Source organism: Epargyreus clarus, unplaced genomic scaffold (assembly GCF_041222505.1).
Source record: "Epargyreus clarus isolate Ecla_fem2 unplaced genomic scaffold, WU_Ecla_fem_2.2 ptg000024l, whole genome shotgun sequence".
Lineage (NCBI taxonomy): Eukaryota > Metazoa > Arthropoda > Insecta > Lepidoptera > Hesperiidae > Epargyreus > Epargyreus clarus.
In genome coordinates, this window is record NW_027332231.1 from 12,167,488 (window position 1) to 12,194,239 (window position 26,752).

Consider the following 26,752-nt stretch of genomic DNA (forward strand, 5'->3'; position numbering starts at 1 on the left):
TTTACTTACAACATCATTACAAGCGTATAGAGCTGCGTTATCGCTCTTATAGTAACAGTTATCTAATTCTTCGTCTGTGTGTTGGTCCAGCACAGCTTCTGTACCGTTGGACCATCTTCTCATGAGTAGGAACTGGGGGTCTAGGAAAGTATTTCTAGGACTCAGTTTTACATCTAGATGCTTCTTCAACGCTATTAAGTCTTCATTCTCGTGGAAGAGAGATCGTTTTCGACGCTTCGGTTGTTTTAGATGTGCTATGTCGAATTGTGCTTCTGTAAACGGAAATATCGTAAACTTTACTTTGTTTCTTGTCTTAGAATTATGAACTTTATGTAGCTAACGATCACGACCATCTAATGCAAGCGTTCCCTTGGTTCGTTGTAACTTAATTATTATTTTACTTACTGTTAGGATTGGCACCAAATAGGAATACTTTTTCTGACTCAGTCAGATGATCTAGAAGTTGTTTCGTGTGTTCCTGAAACAAAGGAATATGTTCGTTTATTATCTTGTATCCAAAATAATATGCATTTATAGTATGTTAATATTTTGAGGTGAAGATAAAATTTTGATTATAATTTTAATCTACATGAAAACAAAAAATCAATAAACAGTTATCGCACACAAAGGACCATTGGAAGTTAAGTGAATAGGTACTAATATTATGCTGCATACAAACCATACCACAAAAAGGTATGGTTTGTATGCAGCGAAAGACAATGAAATAAGAGCCCTGATAATAATAATGGACAAAACTATTACCGTTTAATATTATAGGAAATGTCGAAGTAGAAGTGATATCCTGTCAATACCAACTTCGAATCAATTTGAATAACGATCCTTTACCTATAATCTAGATTGTTCTGAAGTAATTGAAAGCGAATTTGGATTTCGTTAATAAGGCAACTTGTCGTTATTCTCGGACAACTATTTCTATCGGTTCTAAGTATAGGTACGTAGGTAATATAGAATTCCTCACCCATACTTCATCGCATCTCCACATTCATTTTAAGCCGCGATATATCATCGCGAATTTATCATTCAAGGTTTTTATAGCAGTTTTACAGAATACCATAACAGTAAGCTTATACTGTAAAATACGCATCAACAATTACAGCCAGGAAGCGGCAATATTCACGACATTGATGCACAAAAACCACGGAAAGAAAATTTGACCATTAACCTCGTCTAAAATCAAACAGCTATCTATTGTTCTACACAGATTAGGCTCGGAGGACAGCCTCGACATAAAAATTTTGACAATAGCTACTATTCACACGGATGCTGGTCTTAATCGAAATTGGTAGATGGTCTAAGTGAAGAAAATTATGCGATCAAGGTTTAGTGTTAAAAGTGATACGGTACAATTATTTTAAAATTACACGTTATGGCCTAGAAATGCTGCCATAAAATATCCTATTTTGTTATTTAATCAATAAATATTATAATTTTAATAACTTCCTAACCGACGTCGGTTATGATGCTTAAACAATGGTGAAGAAATTCCAAGATCCAAGTCTACATTAAACAAGTAAGTGGTTAGTGAATATTAGCAAAGACAATATATTAATGAAAAGTATAGTATAATCCATTGTTGTACCCTAACTACTAACAAATCCATCCAATCCGCATACGCATCCGTCAATTTACATTTACACACGTCTACATAAACGTCAAATAATCAATCGCCCGAATTTTATAACTTAAACCAAACCTCATTGAACAGTATTGTTTGGTTAAGAATATTGTATTGTTTTTGTAGAGAGTTGTCGGTATTCTTTCTCTTAATTCCACTCTTTGTTTCCCGTAGTTTGTTGTAAAATAGTAAGGACCTAATAAGACGCTGTTGTCTGTCTGTGATTTCATAGTGAATGTAGGTAATTTCAACTTTTAAGCCTAAGTGCACATTTTCATGCCAATATGTAAAAATACTATTTTTGTGTGTCTAAATTTATCATCACCCACAGCGCTAACCCCGAGTGCGAATTGAAAGTCTTGACACATCTTTGAGAGAACGTTAAAGAACCCTGAGAAATTTCTTCATGATTTTTTCCTTCATTGTTATAGCAAATGATAATTAATTTAAATACGCTCTGAAAAATCAGAGAGGGATGCTTGGGATTCGAAGCTCGGACTTTTTTATTGAGGCCACCAAAACTAGGCGATGACGGCAATTTATCACGTGTTTTTAACTCGCTTTTATTATTTAATCCGTTAGTGCACATTATGACATTATAAACTTTAAATGAAACAAATTACCAAATAATTTTGCTTAAAAATTACTCTAAATCTTGATAAGAGTTCCAAACTATTTCTTTACTTAACTATACCTAATTATTCATTTTAGCTTAATTAAAAATGAAATTAATCAAAAGTTTTACGGCCTTCACGCTGCAGCGCGCTGTAATTTTGGACTTTCTACCTAAAATTACCCAATTTCATTAATTTTGCCGTTGCAAAGCTGAGAGTGAAAGTTTATTTGTTTAATGTACTTTTGTTTAAAAAATATGGCAACAATGAGTGAATGAATGAGTTATTAAAGTTGCCAAACAATTACAAGTAGAAATGTTCATTGCTGAATTGTAGTGGTACCTACTATTAACACACCTAGCCTTAGGTATAGCCGTGTAAAGCTGCTGCATTCCAATTAGAGGAGCATTATTTTGAAGGTGGTAGCACCACCGCCACACCTATTTCTACCTAATAACAGTAGTGCTAGGCGCTGCTGTGTTCCGGTTTGAAGGGTGTGGTAAGGGAGACAGACTTTTCCGAGGCGTTCCAGCTTAGTCCTCAGGGGTAGCGGCGCATCTGTGGCCGACCTCAGGTAGGAATATTTAATCGTATCTGGGGTTGATTACAGATGTCCATGGGCGGCCACTTATTTTGCACCTATACAATGGGTCGGCAAATGTTTAGTCCCTGAAATTTGTCGGTAACAAAAATACGGATCGTCAGTAACGCAACGAAAGTGTTTAACGGATCGTTACCTTTTGACTTACGTAACGTAAACGTTTCAACAGATTATAAGATAGATTAGATTATGTTACTGAAATCAAGAGGACAGTGGATTAGTAAATAACATATACTTCGAAATAGAAACCTAAATACATCATTTAGATGTTGACTGCCTAGGAATCGAAACTGGAACTGTACCCTTACCAGGAGTTTTGGCGTTTCGGCAAATATGACTGTTTTGGTATTTGTTTACGTATTTGCCCATACAAATTCCAATCAGCGCCCCGAGCGGATTGTGTCAGAACTAGGAAATCGTATGGGCCAATACGTAAACAAATACCAAAACAGTCATATTTGTCGAAACGTAAAAACTCCTGGTAAGGGTACTGATAAAAGCGGAAAATCTTATACTTGGACACTTTGATTTTTTATTAAACTGAAGCGGAAAATATAACCCACCTAATGGTAAATTTTCACTGCCGCTAAAATATATTTGTAATCAATCCGAAATATGAAGTTTTAACTTGGCTCGATCACTGATGCGTTGCTACACATGGTTAAGTAAAAGCGTCCTATACCCTTAGTATGAGTTCTTACATTTTTACAAAAATTACTGATTGGGAATGCATGGGCAAATACGTAAACAAATACAGAAACAGTCATTTTTGTAAAAACGTAAAAACTCATACTAAAGGTACTGAGAAAATGTATTTCTTTTATTAAATCATTTCGTGGACATCTACGCTTGACACTGCTATAAAAAGGCAAAAGTAGGTGTGGCGGTAGTTTCGGGGTCGGGCCACGAAAGATTTATTGCCTTCAAATAGTAAGCTTGTAACAGTAGTAGCTTTAAAGGGTGTGGTCAGCTTTAGAATGTGAGTAAAAATAATATATTAACAAATAAGAAATAAAAGAGTAATAAAAAATAATACACACAAACACCTAGGAATTAGAATAAAAAATAAATGGTTCTGTTCGCTTCATAACAATATGGGTACCAATTGTTATTTCACCTTGACAGTTGTCAAATTGATCCGTAAACCCGCCCATTCACGATCCGACATGCGATTAGGTTTTTAATGTCATCGGTCTTTTTATTAGGTATTATAGGTCACCGACTTCGTGTTAGGTCGCAAACATGCCCACTTTGTGCTTATAAATAGAATAGAGATGGAATTTTATTTTGATCGATTACAATGGAATTTGGCGCAAAAAGTATCGGATAGGTTTTTTTAAGAGATAGATTCAAAATACCGAAGTTATACTGGAAGTTTTTCTATCGCCTTAATAAAGCGCAGAGAATATAAAAGTCCAACAAAATTAGCAAATGAGATAAAAATAGTAATATAATAACCAAAATATTTTACAAAAGGTAATTACAAACATGGTTTAGCTTCCAACATACTCAGATTAGCAAAGTTCAAAGACGTTAGTATGAAAGAAAGAAATATAAATACATTTAAATGTATGATAAATATACAAATGAAAAGAATGCCTGTACAAAAAATCACCAGCTATGTAGTGAGAACTAAAACGAAATAAAGGCCTTAATTGAGTAAAAAATTAGAACACAATGACAAAAACCTGCTTTTCACAAAAATACATTTTATACAAAGTTAATTATACAAGATGAGTACGAGATATCCTTAACTTAAGTACCGACGAACACACAAAAGATATCTTAAAAATCGCCAACCTCGACGCCTTTGTTCGAACGTAATTAAACCCAGCTAAGTGCTGATGCGAGACGAAAAATGCAACATCTTTTGTATACGAGGAGTATAACAATTGTATTCAAAATTAGTTGGTATGGCCGTTGTATAGAAATATCTTATTTGTGTGTAAAAGTAGAAAACCTTTCGACACTTGACAGCGGTAGCCACATCACCACAGTACTGCCCTAGAGCAGGAGCACGTTATCATCATCAAACCGTTATTGTCCCACTACTTAGCTCGGGTCTCCTCTCAGAGTGAGAAGGATTAGGCCATAGTCCACCATGCTGGCCAAGTGCGGATTGGTAGACTAGGAGCACGTTAAAGTTCCGTTTCATAAAAAAATGTAGATGTCCTCATAAATATACTTTTCGTCGTTAAAACAATTGTTAATTATTTAACTTTTATTGAAACGAATTAATATGAACTTTATATTGAAAAATCAAACATAAATCCACTTTCACGTACCTACTAGTGAAAGTAGATTGAACTCCTAGGACTAGTTGCAAACAATAATTCATACGATTTTATCGTAGTTTACGTTTATTTTAAACATCTCGTTCAATGAATGCAAATATCTGTGTAGTATCTATGAAATTCGCATCTAATTAGAAATCAATTGAATTCCGTGTGAACTGGAACAGCCGTCATCACTGGAGCAATAGACTTCAACGCGTTCTCTACAGCTTTTTGTTAATGAGAAAACCTTTCTATAGGTAACTTTTTCTTACACCCTATTCTTAGGTTCAAGTGAAAAATATTGAACGTATGTAAGAGTGAGCCGGTGTGAATGACCTAAGTCGAATGTATAACAAAAAATATATCGACAAAATAAGGATTTTATGTGAAGTAATTGGAAATAAATAAATAATCATAAATGCCTTGGGAAGATTTGGGGGCGATATTGAATTTTACAAATAATGCCTGCTCCTTGTTATTGTATTGAAATAATTACTTATAAATTAAGTACCATCGTAATGTAATCTAATCTGATAAAGCTATAATATCCCTATTTGTTTAGAATAATATAAAGCGACAATGCAACCAAATGTCATGAAAGTAATAAAGAATATTTTTTGAAACTAAACTTATTCAACATAAGGAATAAAATCTTAATTAAATCCAATTTTCCTAATGTATACCTGTTGTACATGACTACTGTACCTATACTTTTAGTACAATGAATGTCTTAAAAACTTATTTTAGGCAAGTGTAATCACCAATTAATTATACGATTAGCGCATAAAGGATCCATTGTTTTGATTATGTAGACAAAGAACCTAAACAAAAGACCGGGAGGCACGCGAGAGAAAAACAAATTTCCGCGTATGCAAATATAGTATCATCATAATTTGAATGATTACTTTATCGACCTTCGAACTGGTAATGTTTGTTTAGTCTAGGCTTTTGTTTTTCGGTGTTTTCATGATCGCTTATGTTTATGGAGGTACCTAATAGCTTTTTAATGATAGATTTTTAAAAACTATGTTTAAACAAGGTAGATATTTCTAAATATAGTAGTCAGTGCCGGCCTTAGCCTCCGAAACGCTTTGGGCGAGTAATACCTACATGATATATTATTCATTTACATCTACACGCATAGAGTATGTGAAATGAATGTGTCAGAATATCATATTGAAAAAATATTTTGTCTACATGTTTTATCAATTATGTAATGTAAAAGGGGCATATTGGAAATAGGTTATAGGGTATAGAGTTTTAAATAAAAATTGGCTCAGGAGTTAATTTGGTGTTTAAGTCTGGTGCTGCTACAGCCACCGCCCGCATCTAAAGCCTGCACTGAGAGTTTTTTTTTTTTTTATAATATAAGAGTAGCAGACGAGCATGCAGTCCACCTGATGGTAAGTGGCTACTGCCGCCCATGGACATCTGTAATCAACCCCAGATAGGATTAGAAATTCCTACCTGAGGTCGGTCACAGATGCGCCGCTACCCCTGAGGACTAAGCTGGAACGCCTCGGAAAAGTCTGTCTCCCTTACCACACCCTTCAAACCGGAACACAGCAGCGCTTAACACTGCTGTTATTAGGTTGAAATAGGTGTGGCGGTGGTGCCGCCGGAGTCGAACCACAAAGGGTTCTAACTAAGGGAGTTATGCCTGCAACCCCACCACTACTTTTGTAGGGCATCTTCCCTCACAACGAGAGCGTACTTTAGCATGTAGAGTAGGTATGCTGTTATTACTTGATGCTGTAATCATAAATACGTTTATACATATTATAAATGCACAATTGTTTAATTTTATTCAAGATCACACGTAAACAATTTAAGAAATGGCAGAGATAAGGAACTAGGATGGTTCAAGCGTGTTGGGCACAGGGTCGGAGCAATAAAACGTCATTATTGTTGTAATTGTGCTGTCAGCATTAAGGCGCTGACTGAACAAACTGTTATGGAAATAGATTTTGAAGGAAGCTTTATACATTATTGTTAAGTTTAAGGCATTTCGATTGTTAAATATTGTGTCATAGTATGGTATATGCATAAACTAAGTGGATCGTTCAAAAGTTATTTGTCTAAATAAACGAAATCAAAAGAAATATTCTATTTACAACCAATTTATTACCGGATTTTAAGTAGGCACTGTTACACATGGGCATCAGTACCCTTAGTATGAGTTTTTACGTTTTTACAAAAATGACTGTTTTGGTATTTGTTTATGTACCTATTTGTATTTGCCCATAAATTTCCAATCAGCGGGTTGTATCAGAACTGATATTCACAGGATAGGTACCTACTGTTATTCACTCTAAATAGGATTGATGAAGTATAAGGCAGAAATAAATGAAAAAGAGTTTTAGCACCTTGAAAATTTAAATTAAAACGGCGATCATATTACTTGTAATTAGGTTAACTAGGTTTAGGTTAAGAAACACCAATCACCCTTATTCTTGGTCGGGTGATCACTGTTTCCATTATTTCATGAGCATTTCCATGCTTCGGAAGGCACGTTAAGAAATTCATCTCGGTTGTTATGATTGAGATTATAAGTCGAACTTGCACATCGAGAGTTCCGTACCAACAATTTTTTTATATTTTTTACTAGCTGACCCGGAAAACTTTCTTTGTATTGCCATATAAATAAAAAAAAGTTTAAGGGTGCACAACTCTTATCACTTAGGGGTATGAAAAATAGATAGTAGCCGATTCTCAGACCTATTAAATATGCATATAAAATTTGGTGAAAATCGGTAAAGCTGTTTCGGAGGAGTACGGTAACTAACATTGTCACACGAGAATTTTATATATAAGATTTTCAGTATTCGTTATTATACGAGTAGTAGCCATTAATTATATGCACTGTGAAAATTTAACAGAAGGAGACACAGCGGATGCTTAGTAATAAACTTCGGTTTTTATGCCTTGGATAGGTACGGGACCCAAAAATAAAACTCGTTAGGCCAGACAAATAACATAATGCAATTTAATTAATTTCATGCGTCGTGTGCATGAGCCTTAATTGTGCGTGTTCTAACATCGTTTGATGCATCTTGCGATGATTCTTATGAGTCTTGTCCTATTGTTATGACATGACCTTATTTCGTCCGCACGAAAAAAGTTCCATTAGGTTACCACGCTTGTAAATACCATAAAACAATTAGTTATCATCAAACAAATTCTGTTCTACTGATGGACATGGGTCCACATTGAATTTATGCCTTAGTCCATTAGTGCAATTGGTGAAATCTTTAAAACAAGCTTTCATGTATATAGGTTTATTCACAGAGCTTCCCTTCACCGTTATAACAAGGGATAGATTATTACAGAAAATATATTTCCAATACGTTATTTTCTAATACAACATCGAAAAATAGGAGAACCTTGAACCCCTAGTGTGTGAAGTTGAATTTCAAACTATTAGAGTACAAATGCTTATTAATGAAACAATTAAAATCAAATTACTTTGTATTGTAAATAAAGCAATCTACTTGTCAACATCATTAAAATTTTCAACTCGTACATGATACTTACATTCAATGCTTCAAACTCTACCTTCGCTCTATTCAACACCTTGCATATCAATAACAGTCTCTAAAAGCAATTACTATGTCGCCAAACTTATTATAATTAGTCGTAAACTATACGCAATAACTACTTGTCAGTATCAATCTTGTTTCTTTGCTACATTGTGCAATGCTAGTAGCTCGATAAATCTACAGTTAACATTATCGTATCTATTGAATTTGGTCTGTCTGTGATATCGATCTAATTGCTAAGTAGGTGCAAATTAGAAATAAATATTTTGTAAAATGTTGTAGTACCATACCAGGATTCCCTGTTTTGTGGTTCCTTGGCATGCTCAAAGACGTGTAAACGAATTCATTTAGAACAAAACTTTCAATTTATCATAGTGATCATATAGTGATAAATTTAAATTAGTCCAGGGATATATTGTAAGAATATCCGGGAATGGAATTTGAGATTTAGTTTAATTACGCTCTCTACATACACGTCGCAATAAAATTCTCTGTACACGTATCATAGACGTACACAAAGGCGAATACACAAAGAATTAAACAGAGGGCTGAAATATAAATTTATCACTCAAATGTCAAAAATTGCCCGGGATCGAATCTGGATCTCTGCATTTAAGACAGCTAGTAACCGCTCCTCCAAGCAAATATTTTTTATCGTTCGTCAATTTTATTTTAATTAATTTCGACATACAGTCAAATCCTACATCCTTGCTTGCAACCAACCGTCATTCCGATTTGCATGGGACACGAGCAACCAGAGCACTACACCACATTGCACAATGCTGCAATTATTTCAGCAAAACAGTTACGTGCCTTATGTAATTAGCAACGAGTGAGTTATGTGCCCGCGTATGGGAATTAATGTGCCTTACCTTATTACTATGGGTCGGATAGAAAGCGGTGAACGATGGGCGATACATTTTTAACCCCATAAATCTTTTTTCTATGAACCTACTATCGTTACTATCAAAATAGTTAACATGTGTCCATTTTTTTCGTATATACGTACCTAATAGTTACTTTAGTTATATAAAATTTTGGTTAAAATATAATACCTGTAGGACATTATTTTTTGGGTCGGAGGGCATGTTAAAACTTTAGTTGTTGTTATCATTGTATAACAGGTACCTAAACTATATACAGAGAGGTGTTCTAGGCAGGTTGAGACAAAAAATAACATGCATAAACAATCCGCTCCGCTATTAAAATATCCCTTGCTGCAGCTTATATAGCTATAGTGGAACAATTACCTAATATCTAAGTTATTTTCCTATCAAAGTGGGTGCGATATTGTGTTTTGATTTCCATAAACAAGAAAGGGTTTAGAAATTGGATTACGATTACACATTAACGTGATTTATGGTGTCAAATTGTTTGTTGGCAATTCTTTATCTACGGTGTACCTAATGGTACGTTGAACATTGATTGTGAAAAGGTAGTTTGAATTATAGAAGAAAAGATTAATTAAAATGTATGTGAATTATTACCTTCTCTATGTATCTTTCTAAAACTTGGAGACTAAAGACTTGAGTAAGATTCAAGATCCAAGAGTTGTACAAAGTGTAGCATCTCATGCGTCGCTCAGAGAAAGTAAAATATTGCAATTATGACTGATTGTTTTCGTAAAAGAGCCTCCTGTGTTTCGAAGACAGTTAATGAAATCCAACGTTAATAATTAAATTCACTATATTGGCTTCCGTTAAGTACTAAGTAAGGACACTTCGTATACATCAGCCTTAAGTCACAAAGGCAACCTGTATATTGTTGCTTTAGGGCAAATAAAGGAGTGGTACTGTCGAAATCATATTATAAAGAGCATTTATCTTAAATTCTCTAGCCATGAAAACAAGAAACTTAAATACACTTTGGGAACATATTGCCATGATTTATGACTTGTCAAAAATATGGATTTCCGTAATATTTAATTCATTGTTGTATTCTACGAAGGTTAGATTTGTCATAAAAATCTATTTTGATAAAAATATGCATGTAATAAAAATGTTAATTGAATATAATTGTATATTATATATATATATATATGTCCTATTGCGTGTTCACGTTAACATCCAAATTAGTTTCATACAAAAACGCAATTATTTGTAACTTCTTGTATAATTATGTACATAGTTACGTGGCCACTTACTTATTATTTCACATGGAAATAGGAAGGATAAAGCAATGGTTCATTTAAAATGTCCTCAAATTACATTATTAGCTTGGTATTTAAAGTTTGACCAAATACGTTAAATACCAAACTTTAATAGAAACAAAATGGGGATTTTTATTACGTTTCCTTATTTTATTGTTTGACAGATTTTTGTGTGATACCGCATAACAAGGATATGTGAAGATAAAAATACAAAACATCGCTCCAAAATAGAAATCTTAATCACAGATGTATGTATGAAAAATAATTTTCCACTAAGTACGTATTTGTACTTATAGAATTGGACTCAAATTTATTAGTCCGGCCACAGCCCTGTTTAAAATACACGCAAAAAATCAGGTCATTCAGCATGTTATCGGTTACGATTATAATTGTGTCTAAAATTTTGGTCAGTGCTTTAATGACTCTTTCAAATGGAACACGTGTCTAAATAATGCATTATGAGTCCATTTACGTCAAACAAAATAATTGTATACAGTTACAATAAACGGTTTAGGGCACAAAAAGTGTACAATATACGTCTAATGTGTTTCAATATATCGCCAGACAGAAGGGTTGTAGAGCGCGGACTAAAAGCAAAACCAACACCTGTTTCATTTAGCGTACACAACGTAAAACAGATGTAACACGACACGTTTGTATTTATAAATAGAAGTCGTTGTTCCTCGCCTTTTGTCGCTTCTGTGTGGTCTGTGTCTAATAGGTGGTATTTTGTACAGGGGAAATGAATATGGAGGAACCGGCTGGCTAGGGAAAAGTTTATTTGATAGAGAAATAATTATAAACGGAGTATTTGTAGGCATGGTACAATTTTACAAAGCTGAGCGAATTACGAGTAATATTTCAAAATTTATTACGGTACCTTTTGTTGTTCATTTCTAGTTCAGATATTTTTTTAATATTATTTGTCTAAAAGTATAAAAAAGTCTTGCCTCTTTGGCCAGTTTGTAGTTTGCGGGTCAATCAATGAATATGGTAAAACTATTGTCAGTTCTGCGCCAGTGTCACTACCTCTAGTCTGTGTTCTTGTTAAATAATGTTAAAAGGCAGACTTTCCAATATAAGATGTTCCAACTTTGTCGATAGACTCGTCGCACTTCGTCATAGGTACTCATCGTAGTACTTTTCTTTTCCTTGAAGTCGCTTACAGAGCTCATGATCGTAGTACACGACTATATTATGACAAATATACTTGGACGGTAATGGTTAACATCGCGTCTAAGGTCGTTTCCTGTGCGACATCGGTTTTAAACTGATATTTCGTAACATTCATAGGTATGGTGTAATAAATCGCTTCAGTTCTTAACATAAATCGTACTACAGGGCGTGTTTGAGAAACTCGACCAGTGGACGGTGGCCGCGCCTATGCATTTAACACTATATATTAAAACTGATTATACGCAATGCGGTTTGCTAACGTCAAATATTATAATATATACAGTTTGTGTTACTGTATTTTAGGCAAATTTCGTTACAAATACGAAGCCTGTGTGGGTATAATATACTGGTCCGACACGCTGAAGGAAGCGTGTTTTACGGCCTGCTGGATATCTAAATGAATTTAAATTTTTGTCTAGGTTGGGTGTTTAAGGAACCCACAACAAATTAAAAGCCAATGTAAGACTATGTATATTGAAACGTTGTATAATTAATTAATTATATATTTTCAAAGCAATATATAAACTACCTACTCCTAATTTCAAAATTATGATTTCTAATTTATTTATAGGCATAATTATTACGTAAACGCCTGGAACAGCTTACAAATTTATCCCATACAGGAATTGTAAAAACTGCAGATATTTACTTTGCGTTAGAATGGGACAAATAGGTACCTAAAGCATGTACCTATATATCTACTTAGAAAATGAATATAAAAAAATAAACCCAATTGCAAGCATGGACCGTTTGCATAGTTAATCTTTCCCCTACTTAGCAAACAGTACAAAACATTGAAAATTTCACAGCAGGTGTCGAAACGAATAGTGGAGCGGCTGACGCTACATTGTTGTATTCAATACCACTTGTGTACGAGAGTTCATCATTATTTTGTTACATATCAAATTGTAGGTATCCATTTTTAAAAGATTTTATTTATCTTGCATTCCTTGTTCGTATGTGAGAGTAAAATTTTACAACTGAATCTTAGACCATAACTAGTTATTATCAATGCAGAAGAAAAATTTGCATACATGTTTAGTTTAGTGCAATATCATACTGTACGATTAGCTTAGCGACGTCATTTTAGATCTAATATGGCGGACAATTATTTTCTATGAATCCTCATAAAAGGGATATAATATGAAACAGCTTTTTCATAAGAAATGGAAAAAACAAACGCCAAAACATGACGCCATTAAAAAGTTTGTTTATAAAAAGTTTTATGACATACATTTACATATTATTTTGCGAAAAATAGGTATAATAATAAAACTATGATAAAATTACCTCGCAGAACTTTAAAAATCTATCGATCAAATATCTTTATCTCGTCAAAACACTTTATTATGTAATGAAGAATGTGGTTTGGTATGATTCAACCACATTAGGAATATGTAATCCTATCTGGGGTTGATCACAGTTGCCCATGGGCGGCAGTAGACACTTACATTATTAAAGAAAAGTTCCGCAATGAGAGGTTACACATGTTGATCTTAAATTTTCATAAATGGACCGAGCAAGAATAGCAGAATTTTACTTTTACACTTGTACCTCTGTCGCGTAATATGCAACATCACAAGCGAAATTACAAACTTATGGATTTCGCAGAAACCGTATCCAATCTCAGTACTACCACAGTATAAGGATATATACCTTATACTGTGGTACTACGATGTATTAATCAACCCGTTGTTAAAAAAACAAGTCTTGTGTGGTCAATGCCCTAAAAGGGACAAGAGTTCTACCTGAGGTTTATCAGAGATGAATCCCTCAGACATAATTTAGCATCCCTCAGATTAATTAAAGTATCTCTGACATAAATTAGTATTAGACAGTGTAATTTTTACTGTAATAGAAATGTAACTAGAGCTATAATAAATATTTATGATTGCACGTATTGCCCGTCTAGTTTTACTTCGTCCGAGCGAAGAAAGTGAGGGTCCACTTTCTTCATAGTACGAGTAACTCTGAGGCGAATGCCCTGATAGGATGTTGGATGGGTTTCTTATTGTGGTTATGGTTCCGTAAATTGTACAAGGTCTTGGCTCAAGGTCCCCTACTTATATGGTTTAGAGAAATGCATTACTCAATTGCTAGTTTCTTTAAATGGGTGTTGATATTTTTCTTAGATGGTATGATACCTACTCGGTATCTTAGGTGAGGTATGAATTTTACAAAAGTTGTCGCGTTTCCTTTATGGAATTGAAGTATCAATTGAGCCATCGGATAGAATAGAAATCACAGGTGCCTAGCTAACCTTATATATAGGTATGTTTGCTTTGTCCCTATAGTTTCGGGACTAGAATAGGCCTACGGTATCCCCTGCACCGTAAGAGGCGTAAATCATTTAAAAACAGAAGATTTTGATCTGCACTCCTAAATCAAGGTGATTAAAATGTTAATGGTATTCTAAATTCTTAATTTACGAGCACCTAAGTTAAGGACGTAATTTATTTGCGTTGTAAACAAAGAGATACCCACGTTCCGAAAACTTGTTTTGAAAAAAAAGTTTGTGATAACTCCGGAACCTCAGATTACCTGATCGGGAAGCCAAGCTGTAAATCAATAGGCTACCACTGTTTTTTATATAAATGATGCATTTTTTAATATCAAATAAATAATGAAAACATAATTAATGAAATAAATACAATAAATGATATGTATTAAAATTTAGTATAATCGTTTTATCAGCGTTTTAAAGATTATATGTAGAATTAACCCATTAATGAAATAAATAAAAATAATAATAATAAGACAGACTTAATTTTCCGAGCATTTCATAAATAATTAAATTACAATAAACTACGTAGTCCTAAACAGCAGTACCTATAATATATATCCTAAATAAAGAAATAGGTACTTACTTCAAATTTGCTACTTACATTGATATGACCGTGGACTACAATTTAGACATGTCAGTTTAATATTCCACTAATACTCGAATATTGGCTAGAGACCGCTTTAGACTAGATCTAATTGGGACCCCTTCGTCCCTTCACTGCGGTAGATTTAAGTGGTACTGGTTTAGGTTGTTTACGTACTCGTAAATGTAGGCTTTTCGGGGTTACCTAAATTATATCAAGCAAGTGGCTTAACCCAAGAATACTTGGTTTAGTTTGTTTGGATTGTCCATAATTAACTCAATATTGTTCCATCGTTAGGAAACGTTTTTTTGACGGAATTAACACTTAACATTTTATTGAAAAATATTTTTGAGAACTCTCAAGTAATTTTTCTCATGATGTTTTTAAGGATCGTTATAGCTAGTGATATAATCAATATCTATTTTAGACATAATTAGAAATTTAGAGGTCCGTGATTCGAAACCCCGCGCATATTAAATCACTGCAGCCGATTTCCTGTTAAGTAAACATCTTAATTATGAGTTAAGATTTCCGTTAAATTTAGAGTTTAGATTCCGTTTCAAAAAATAAATAAGTACACAAAAACAGTAGTTGTGTACTTATTTATTTTTGTACGCATGACACCAGAAGACGCAAGACACCATAAGAGTAGAAAGCGAAAGCGTCTTAAAAACACTAAATTTACCATACTTTATTACAGTTTTCTTACTAAATATTCAGATAAAATCACCTTAAATCAGGTAGCCGACAAATTGGTTCATTTAAATTAATTGCTTAGGTTTTTCTTTCTAAAAAAGAACAGTTCCGGTCAAAACGGGTCATAATTCTTAATTACTCCGGTAGCGTCAGAAATGTCCTACCACCTTGACTTTTAACGTTTGAGCGTGACATTTAACCAAAGTAATAGATTTCCAGTTGGAATTAGTCATTTACTGGATTGTACAAGATTATAAAGTATTGTACTTAATAAATAATCAAATAAAGGAAAAGGAAATCATTGGATTTGTTTTAACATAATATAGGCACTAATTGGTTATTTACTTCTGTTATGTAATACGTATGTAAAATATAATTATTTACAAATATCTGTCATTAAGTTTTTGACATAATTACTTGTGCTGGTAATGTTTACAAAGAGTAATATTGATCAGTTTAAATATAATTAGTTATGGGTAATAGACTAATTAAGTTGTACCTAGGTGTGAGCGTGCTACGGGTTACATGGTTTATTGTTCTTACTTCAATTATAATTTTGGCTCGACTTGGCGGAGGCACTGCCGTGCCTCCAGATAGATACTCTGAATATTTAAATCTACTATTTGATAATTTTGTAGGTAAGTGAACATATTAAACGAAACAGGTATCCTATCAGAAGTTAATCAAACATTTCGAGGACTAAGCCAGAATGCGAATTTCAAATAACGTAGGTACTGCATACGTTTAGGCAATTTTGCATACAATTGGACACAATTGTGCGCACTTGCAATATATTTTGAAACAACTATATTCCATACACATTACCTATGGCCAAATCGACATACTACGTGCTTGCCCCATGATTTCGATAATCTGGCGTATCGAATCGAATCGATCGCCTGATATCATTTCGTTAACACAATTTTGTGGCTAGTTTCAACAACGACAATAAAATTGCTTCTTATTGTCATTGATAAGTGGTATGTCTACTATATATTATATTATAAACTAAAACAATACTAAAACCGACATTTTCATTATGGTAGGTGTGCAGGGATGGTATAATTCTATTGAGTTCTATTTATTGATAATATATATTTCTATAAGAAAATTAAAATCTGTCTGCAGTAGTTTGCAGTAGTTTTCATCAACATATCCAAACATAGTGTTACTTTCAAAGAACACTTTCACTTAACGAAATTTCACAATAACCGTAATAAAACGTAATTTAAATAATATAATTGCATGCATAGCTTTATTTAAATACCTATGTCGCAATATACGCACAAATCATTTCGTCATAAGATTTTATTTAATTACGAGTAATTGGAGATCCGCGACTATTTTTGTCGAAATTCTTACGATAGCGCACGAAAACCGGCCAAGGCTTTGAGTTCCTCAGATAAATATCTTTGCATGTTTATTATGTGTGTAATAATACAATTACATGTAAAGCTAAGCAACGTTGGGCAGTTAGGAGTTGGATGGGTGGCCGCAGGTGGCTACAATGCTTTCGTTCTTGGGAGGGCAAGTTAAGGGCATGTTAAGTCGTCTCGGCTCGGCGACTTGATTATTTTATTATCATTGCTTACCAGTCGTTAAACTTTTCCGAATACCTTATGTTTGATTTGCAAATATCCGAAACTGTTTGGATACTAACCTTCCTTACACCACCGATCTGAATTGGTGGAGTAAGTCCCAGATTAAATCAGTTGCAGCAATGTAAGTTTTTGTAGTTAAAATGAAATTTTATCCTACCCATCTGTTTTTACAATATGGAAAATAGTAGGGAGAATTAAAGGTTATAAATGAGTTCTACATAGTATACTTAGAATACATTATATTTTAAATTTGTATGTCAGACGCAATTAACATCACACAAAATAGAGAAATTTAAACTTGAGCTCCTCTGACGGTCCGAATCTCAAATAATAATCCCAATTATTATCAGTTAGAAAAACAATAAACAAACATATTTTTCTTAAAATGAAATAAAGCTTAACATTTCTCATTTATCACACAGAAATCAGCTCGAAAAGATCCTGTAGATACAAATTGCAAGTGTTGCATTGTACTCGAAGACGAGTGAACGTAATTGCAGAAATCTGCCCCCGGGGTGAAGCAATGAACCTTAGTACAGAAAGGCTTTCTGTGATCACTCAGATTAGCTATGGTTGGTTCTATGAAACTTGCTAGTATTCAAAGTAGTATTTTATGAAAACTTTCATGATTAGCTAGATTAAAATGTTTTCATGTTTTGAAATAAGAATTAAGTTTAAAAGGCATTTATTTTTAGTTATTTACAGACTTATCTGTTTGTACAAATGTTGATGAAAATTTTAATTAATTAAATAATGTCAAGCGTAGAAAGAACTTTAAGATGAAATTTTCAAGAAAAATAAATATTGTCATTAATGAGGTAAGGTAAATTTGTAGCAATAAAAATATAATAATGTATTTTTTTCGAACAAATAACGGATGTTTTTTGAGAGGTTATAAATATAAAATAAAATAAAACAACTGTGTGATTTTGGTTTTCTTATAAGATAATTGTATGCCATTTTATATTCACTACACTACTTTTTAAGTTTTCATAACGTACAAAATACATTGATATTAAAAGCACTCTATTTTAAAATACATGCACTTTTATCTATATGTAAAGATATCGTGTTACTTAGCTATAACAATGCAGTGGCGTGAATATAGTAATATTGCAGCGTCAGTTCAGTTTAACTGTAGCGAGATCTAGTGCTCAAATTTATGTAGGTTTCGAGAGCTGGTAGGAAGGGGTTTCATAACAATTTGGAACCGGCGCGATGTGCTGTGAACGTAGATTGAGTTTACAAATAGACTCCTACAATGAAATGAGATGTTTATTCACTCATTTTGTACCTATAGAATGAAATAAAACGTGTTAATTTTGTATAGGCCTACGGCAACACTTATAAATTGACTGTCACGGGTATTTGTATCACTAAATGAGAGCATGTAAATTAGTGTGTTTAAGACAGTAAATTAAGTCGATAAGTGGGCGTAAAGGAATTAGAAACAAATTAATAAAAGAGCGTTATTTTAAAACAGTTATGTTGAAATATGTTGATGCTTTTTAAAAAAAATATATCCTTAAAGAAAAATATGTATATGGCATTTTTTTGCATAAAAACTGTTTCGTATGCAATAGTTTTATTTAATAGGAAACAGGTAATTATGTTCTTGGCACAGTTGTAGTAAAAAGTGTGATTTTCCTGTAGATTTTGTGATCTTATTGGCTGATTAAAGTTATTTCTATAGTCGTTACTCATATTAACTCTACCTTAAATAATCAGAAAAGAGCTTATATCTTGTATTAGGAGTCTACGTAGTTATCCGTCAATGACCGCAAAACTGGTTCTATTCAGTTAGGCGCAATAATTGTTATGCAAAACAGTAACCTTTAATGAAGCGTGTGTTACCGGTTGTTTGAATGCACATTGTCACGTCTCTTACAAGAGATTTGTTACACATTTGCTAACATTATATAATACGATAACACGTGGTGGATACAACTAATAAAGAAGTTTCAAATGTTCAAATTGAAATGTATACTAAATTGAAATGTAAAGGCAGTCAGTCAAATAAGGCAAAGGCATAGTGATAATGAAGGTCGCCCTGTTAATCAGGGGATCCTAGGTTCGAACCCCAGACACACTTAAAATTTGTCAATGTTTCGTGCGAATTAGAAATTAATTATCATTTATTATAAAGGTGAAGGAAACATTATAAGGAAACCTGCATCAATGACAGATATTTAAAAAAAGCTTTTGAAGGTATATGAACTCTACCAATTACTAAACATACCAATTAGTAAACTAAATAATTTCATTTCTAGAGTAGATTCATGCCCAGCAGAGGGACAGTAATGAATTGACGACAACGATAACGACAAATTAAAATCATGAAATGAAAAAATATAGATATGGCAGCACTTATTAAAATAATATAAGGTATAATCAAAATATAATAACAAATTGTTCTATTCAAAGAGTTTCGTAAACCTATTGTGGGGTGCAACGTGCGAAATTATTTGTTGAGACGATGTGCTGGAATTATTATTGTTCTAAGGTCAGGTATTGAGTAACTTCTTTGAAATATCAAATTCGACATTAGATTAAATAATTTGAACATAAAACAATTAACTGCCTGAGCAATGTTCCTTCCCAGAATTTGATCCTTATAAGCAACACTATCAGACAGTGGAATAATATAGAGGGTGTATTTCTTCAAAACGAACTCGTTCGATTCCCGGCTAGGGAAAAGATATTTTAAAAAAAGTAATGATGCAGTTTTATCAAAATCGGCCTCGTAACTCCTTTCAGCATTTTTCGCTAATCCTTATAGTTTCAGATTTGGCCCTGAAGGCCCGTTTGAAAAATTCACCCATTGATATACAATCAATATACATTATTCGTCTTTTTAAGTAAAACTACTCGATCTCAACTAGATAAATATAAGTATCATTTGAAGGTTTTGAGATTTAACGACCCTAAAAGGTACTCTTTAAAAACACAGGACAAACGTATACCTTACTTCTTTTTAAAGTTGTTTAAATAGACATCATAAAATGCCAAAGTACGCTAAGTACCTTACTAAGATAGGATGGCTACAAAAACAGCTACTTGCTAGTATGGGTAATCAATACAATTTCTTATACGTAATAGATGCACATAAGTCGCGTGATCAGTAATCGGAAGAGCGGGAAACGTGACACTCGCAACATTCCTGCAAGCGAGATGCTGCTAAGGTTGTGTTTACAATACTAACCAGTAGTTATAATTAAGGCTGAGCGCTAATTGGCTATTATCACTAGAACAGTTGATCTTTTAAATCGCAGTGGTTGACGCGATTTTTTAAAAGTTCAGCTGCTATTATGTATGTGCTTGTTTATTCAGATGCGATTTAATACGTACAATCGATCATTGGTCGGCTTCCAGTAATATCAGATACGTCCATGGTCGCTCATACGACAAATTGGATACCTGAGCATAAGCTTAACCAACTGCACAATAGCTACTTGGCAAATAGCCCATGGGCTTTTAGCCAAATAGCGCATATTTAAATGCGTGTTCTCTACTTGGAAGGAAAACAAGGAAAATTCTTATTTAAGTTTTATTTTGTATAACCTAAATAGACCTTGGTTTAAATGCAAAATAAAGAAATAATATTAAGATAACCAATGTAGTGTAGGACTTCAAATTTATTAGCGACAGTAATCAACAGGTCACAAAATTTTGCCTTTCACGGGACACGCAACAGTAAGAGCAAAATTTTGATATTCCTGCACAATCCACTTGTGCACGCTAGTTTAGATTGGTCTGCCGTTTTTATTTTCCAATTTTTTTAAATTGCAGTGTTTAGTGTTAACGTCTGTACGCGGCTTTACTTCCTTGCATCGGTGCATCAGTGTCAGTGACCGCCGATCAGCCGCGTAAGGCAACCTGCTCACTGGCCGTCAACTATCATTACATAATTGTTTACTCGAGTTTTTGTACCGTTTCTCTCGTGAATAGACGTTTTATGTTGTTTACATATCAATAATCAATGCTGTTATCATTTATGCATGCGTATTTAAATCTGATTTAATGAGTGAAGCGAAGGAAAAATATGTTTAAAGTATCTGTGTATATTTGAAAAGTTTATATAGTACTCATTATAAGACTAGTATACAAAATTATCATATAAGATGTTAGTCGGTACAATAGCAAAATAACCTTGATTGGTTTCATGATTTTTTAAGATAGGCGGCACTTACAATTAATAAGTAAATGTATTACTTACTTATCAATTGTATCTTCAAATTTAACTCATCTTGAAAGATAGTAGAGCCTGTATGGTTCAACCGGGCGGTAGCATCCCGAAATATAGAAACCCTATATGGAGTTGGTTACAAAGTCGATGCGTGGCAGTGATTTACTTTATATCAGATAACGACTAGATATTCAAACTGCATGCTGACATTCTAAAAATTACAAATGTAGGTCATTTATAGATAGGTTACCCTTTATTTTAATATTTAAATTTCGTTAAAATATACCCTATGCCACTCCCAATGTTTAGACAAATTTAACGACACCTCATGTTAAAATTCGTCAAGGTATTTAGGCTGCAGGCCGTGTTAAAGAACATTCATACAATCGAAAAAAAATTGTGAGCCGTCACGGGACGCCTGGCAGATGTGAAACATCGACATTATTTTGTAAAAGTAATATGCAGAAAAGAACATATTGTGATAGGAACTAAATATGTCATAATGATAAAATAAAATATTACGATTTTTTTTCCAGATAACGATGACTATTTATTGAATAAACATTTATTTTCATTAAATACAAAAATTTAAGAATTTATTTCAAATCGTGACTACTTAATTCGCACAGTCGATTGCGCATGGCGACGCGTCGCCACACCGTACACACTACTGCATATAGACTGTATATATATATACCATCGTATAGCGTCGCCACGCCAGAAATCGGTTTTACGTGCGGCTATAGATGTTTCACATCAAAAAAGGGTAAAAAAGATTTCAACTGCTAAAGTATAGTATAAAAATGTGATGTAATGCGGATATCATAAAATCATATCCAAAATGAGCGATCAAAATAATATAAATTCATTCAGTTATTGCACATTCTATTAAGCATAGGATTCGTGCGATCATAAGAATAGTTAGTGATCGTTGAAGTCACGAAGTCATTCCGCCTGATCACCTTGTGTGGAAGGTAATGTAACATTCTATTTAATCTGCCGTAGATATTGTTAGTAAGTTTAAGCTGATTTTTCAATTATTGTTCGATAAAAAATGTGTTGAGCGAATTCCTCGTCAATTCTTTACAATAAATAAAAATGATGAAATAGTTAATGAAAATAATGGTATCTACGAAATACAATAAAAGTGATGGTATGACCACCTTAATAGTGTTGTGTCGTGATTCTAAAAGTAAGTCTTTTTGCTATTATCATCGGGTACATAAAAAAGTTGTCCCCCACCTTGGGGACTCGGTCATATTGAATTTAAAAGTACGTATGTCACTATAGCTTAGTGACGTCATTGCACACATATCATGTATTGTTCTCCAATCTAAACGTGTATGCAAAATTTCAGTTCAAGTTTCTTAAAATGTCGTTGAATTATTTGACACACATATACTAACGAACTAACAAGGCGAGTCCAATAAAACCTTATAATAAAACTCATAAACGAGTAACTAGAACGCTATTACCCATTTATTAAACATCAAACCATACCACTATTATGCAGTACCAGTGAAAGTTAATTTAGACCATTAACATTACAATATGTATTGCGGAATTAGCGGCGCATGGCGACTAAAACACCCCGATACGGTTAACTGCCCGTTCAACAAAAAATAATTTCTCTCTCAAAAACTGTTACAACACCGATCATAATCGGAACTGTTGGTATAGTACGGATTTGATCTGTATCAAATTATGCAATGTCTGTGATCTGCCGCTTTGATGAGGCACGGTAGTGGATCGATCTTGTAAGTAGGCCGATGTTTTTACTTGTTTTTGTTGTCATAATAACTCATTCGATTCGCGCGGTTCATCTGAACTGCTGTTAACCTTTTTAAACGTTTTTATTATACTAAAAATAATTGTATGAAACGCCCCGTGCTTGTTTACACACAACTTTTTTTTAATAACTTTATTTTGGATTTGGGCTTATCCAAAAATTGTTTGATTATATGAAGTTAGAGAACTATTATCGTGTAATAAAAGTTTAGTTAAAAAATATTTTACACTTATAATTTGATTAGCTACTACAGAGTGCTTTTTAGTTTTTTTTTCAAATTATACTTTATTTACATGTAATTATACCAATATTTCCTAAAAAAATAGAGGTGACCTCCGGTGACCTACACACTTAACACCACTGCTTTGCGGTTTGGTGAAGGAAGGTCAGGTCAGTGGCGAATCCGTGTCAGATGTCTTCAAAGTGCTCGTAAGACCATTGGCAAGGTTTAATAACTAGTGGACCAATGATTAATTTGTCCTCCGAAGAATTGAAGCGTAAGAAATTCAAGTGTCCTAAAGAAGAGAGATATCCAAGTTTTGACGACCGGTGTTTGACGTTATATCACTTAGTTTTTAGGACTCCGTACCCTAAAGGGCAAGAGCCCGTAAAAAAGGAACCCTATTACTTAGCCTCCGCTGCCTGTTCGTTTGTCATAGGGCTATATATCATTTACCGTAATAGACACTTGAAATTTTTATAGGGTAACTAGCTGACCCGGCAAACGTTGTGTTGCCATATAAATTGAAAAATGTTAAGGGTGAAGAACCCTTATCACTTAGGGGTATGAAAAATAGATGTTGGCCGATTCTCATAGATACCGGATAAGCACAAAAAATTTCATCAAAATCGGTCAAGCCGTTTCGGAGGAGTATGGCAACGAAAACTGTGACACGAGAATTTTATATATTAGAGATAAAAAGTTGACAATAAACGGGAATCGTCACTATTTTTTATATAATGAGGAGTTTATATTATTATTTCGCCTTTTGATTATCTATCTATTATTTACGTCATACATAATTTAAAATTCAAATTCATACAAATTCCATTCACTGATACTCCGATATCTGCTTTCTACGGTGGTGTAAGGAAGCGAGTGCAATCTCGGCGTCTCATCTGCGAACAAACGTTGCGTATCGAGACACTGCAGTTTCTATTTTCACTGCCCGATGGAGATTTCTTACTCGCTTTAATCGGATGTTGGCGAATTTTTGTAATTAATCTTAGCCAATTTATTTTTATTAGCCAAGTGGTATGTAAAGGCTTCTTTTTAAATTTAATATAGGAGTAGCAGACGAGCATGCAGTCCGCCTCATGGTAAGTGGCTACTGCCGCCCATGGAAAGCCGTAATCAACCCCAGATACGCGCCAGATGCGCCGCTACCCCTGAGGACTAAGCTGTGTCCCTTACCACACCCTTCAAACCAGAACACAGCAGCGCTTGACACTGCTGTTATGAGGTAGAAATAGGTGTGTCGCGGGAGTCGAACCACAAAGGGTTCTACCACCTTCAAAAAACAATTAATATTTAAATCTATATCGGCTAAGTTTATAAAGGCTTCTCATATTCGGGGTTTGCGATTTCATGTGCGTATTAGAAAGTAATTGTGGCACGCGGTAAATATCGTTAGAAAACCTATACATTTATGTTCTTTATAAAATTACTTTAAGTGTGTATGAAGTCAATCAATTTACACTTAGCAACGTGGTGGACTGTGACTAAAACCCTTTTCACTTTAATGAGCAACCCGTGCCTGATAGTGGGACAATAATAGGTACAATAATGGATAGATTAAGGTCAATTTAACATTGTTCCGTTTACGCTAACGAAGTTCGTAAATCATAAATAAGAAATTTCTTTTTAGGAAATTCTTTCTGTTAAGTTTTTTTCTGAAGAAATAACTAGCTACTTATTTACGCTGTTAACTATTATATTGTTGTTTTATGTTATCTGTTTTATGCAAGGTTCTATTAGATAAGCAGTTCTTCGTTAAGATTGCAAGATTGTTAAGTAGAGCGTTTTACCTAAAATAACAAATTTCATGAGAACTAATTTAACTATTATGGTGCACTGTAGTGGTAATGTTCAGTTTGGTGTGATTTTCTAGTCATACAAAATGATAGTCACGGTAAGATTTGCTTGGTAAAGTATGTTGGTGCGTAGTGCTTAAGGTTTAAGTAGATTTAATCCGAGAAAATGATTCGTTGGAGGAAAACGTCGTGAGGAAACCTACATACTAGAGGGATCTTCAAAAAATGCTTAGGTATATATGAAGTCTAGCAATCCGCAGTTGTTCAATGTGGTGATCGTCTCAAGAATAACAGTTTGGTGACTTTAATGGGTGGCGATATTTACGATCTTAAACTAAGAGTCCCTGAGTTATGGGTGCCAAACCCATGAACCCATAGAAAGACATGAACTTTCAGAGCTCAGTCGCAGAATAGGAATTTAACTTCCTCATTTACATATACTTATCCGAACCGAACTTTCGAACCCGGAACCTTGGGTGGCAGACCGGTACGATGACCACTGTGTTACGCGACCTCAATGGCACTTTCCTTACATAAAAGGTTATTTAAGTAAAGAACAGAGTTATCGACAATCTTAACATTACGCTTCGTTCCTATTAGAACTGAAAGCATTATGTAATAATTGCACAAGAAAGCTCCAACCTACATTTAACTAAACTTTTTGTTCCGTTATACAAAATACAAGAGGTTTTATGTAGGGTTGTCAACCGCACGTTGGTATTGTGCTATATGTATTTTGGGTTTCTACTACTTAGGTACTATCAAAATAGTTGGTACACATATATTTTGTACTATTAAAGATGCAATAATATTCATTTCATATATTAAATTAGTAACTAATTTATTGATTGGTTTTTATAAAATACTTGGGTAGTTTTTTGTAGTGAGCTATAATTTTAACTTGCGCTTTTTCTATAAGATGAAGGTAGCATACAAGCATGTCTCATGGCAAGTGGTCATTGATATCAATGGACAACTGTAATCAATTTCATGTAGAACGGGGGTACTCCATAAATAAGCCGATCACAGATGCGATGTCACTTCTAAGGACAATAATGGTCGTCTGATACGTGTTCGAAAATATATTTGCAAGTTGACAACCCTAGTATCACGACTCGAACGTTTAGTTTGACGTGCCTTATTACGCTGACATAAAGTTGTTGATTGGAGGTAGCATTCGTTATACTACAGACAGACGCACGACACATTTGAATGCTATTAGTGACGCTATGACCGTGTATGGTTGTGTCAAATTATCTTTGAAAAGAAAAAAGATTGAGTCTATTTATGGAGACGTAAACTAATATATAATCTATCTTTGTTAAGTGGTCATGGTTGGTTATGAACTATCTGTAACTATATCCATACTATTGTACATATTGTATTCTTGTACAATAGGTTTTTCATTTCAGGACTATTTTGGACTGCCTTTTATTAGTAATTACTAAAGGTCTTAAACATTGTCATAATAAAGTATTAGATACGATTAGTTTTATCTGGATGTGGTAAATGAAAATGCAGTTAAAATAATGACATTTCGCATCTTTAACAAAGATAAATACAAAACCAACTCCCTGATGATCTACTT

At 33.7% G+C, this 26,752-nt stretch overlaps 1 protein-coding gene across 1 annotated transcript in view; it reads right to left on the reverse strand.

The window, feature by feature from the left end:
* Positions 1-26,752, reverse strand: part of stl (ADAMTS metallopeptidase stall) — a 50,392-nt gene that overhangs the window by 11,229 nt on the left and 12,411 nt on the right. The window contains exons 2-3 of the mRNA XM_073086387.1: positions 406-478; positions 10-272 (exon numbers count right to left, since the gene is read on the reverse strand). Coding sequence (XP_072942488.1) covers positions 10-272; positions 406-478 — 336 coding nt within the window. The remainder of the gene's footprint in view (positions 1-9; positions 273-405; positions 479-26,752) is intronic.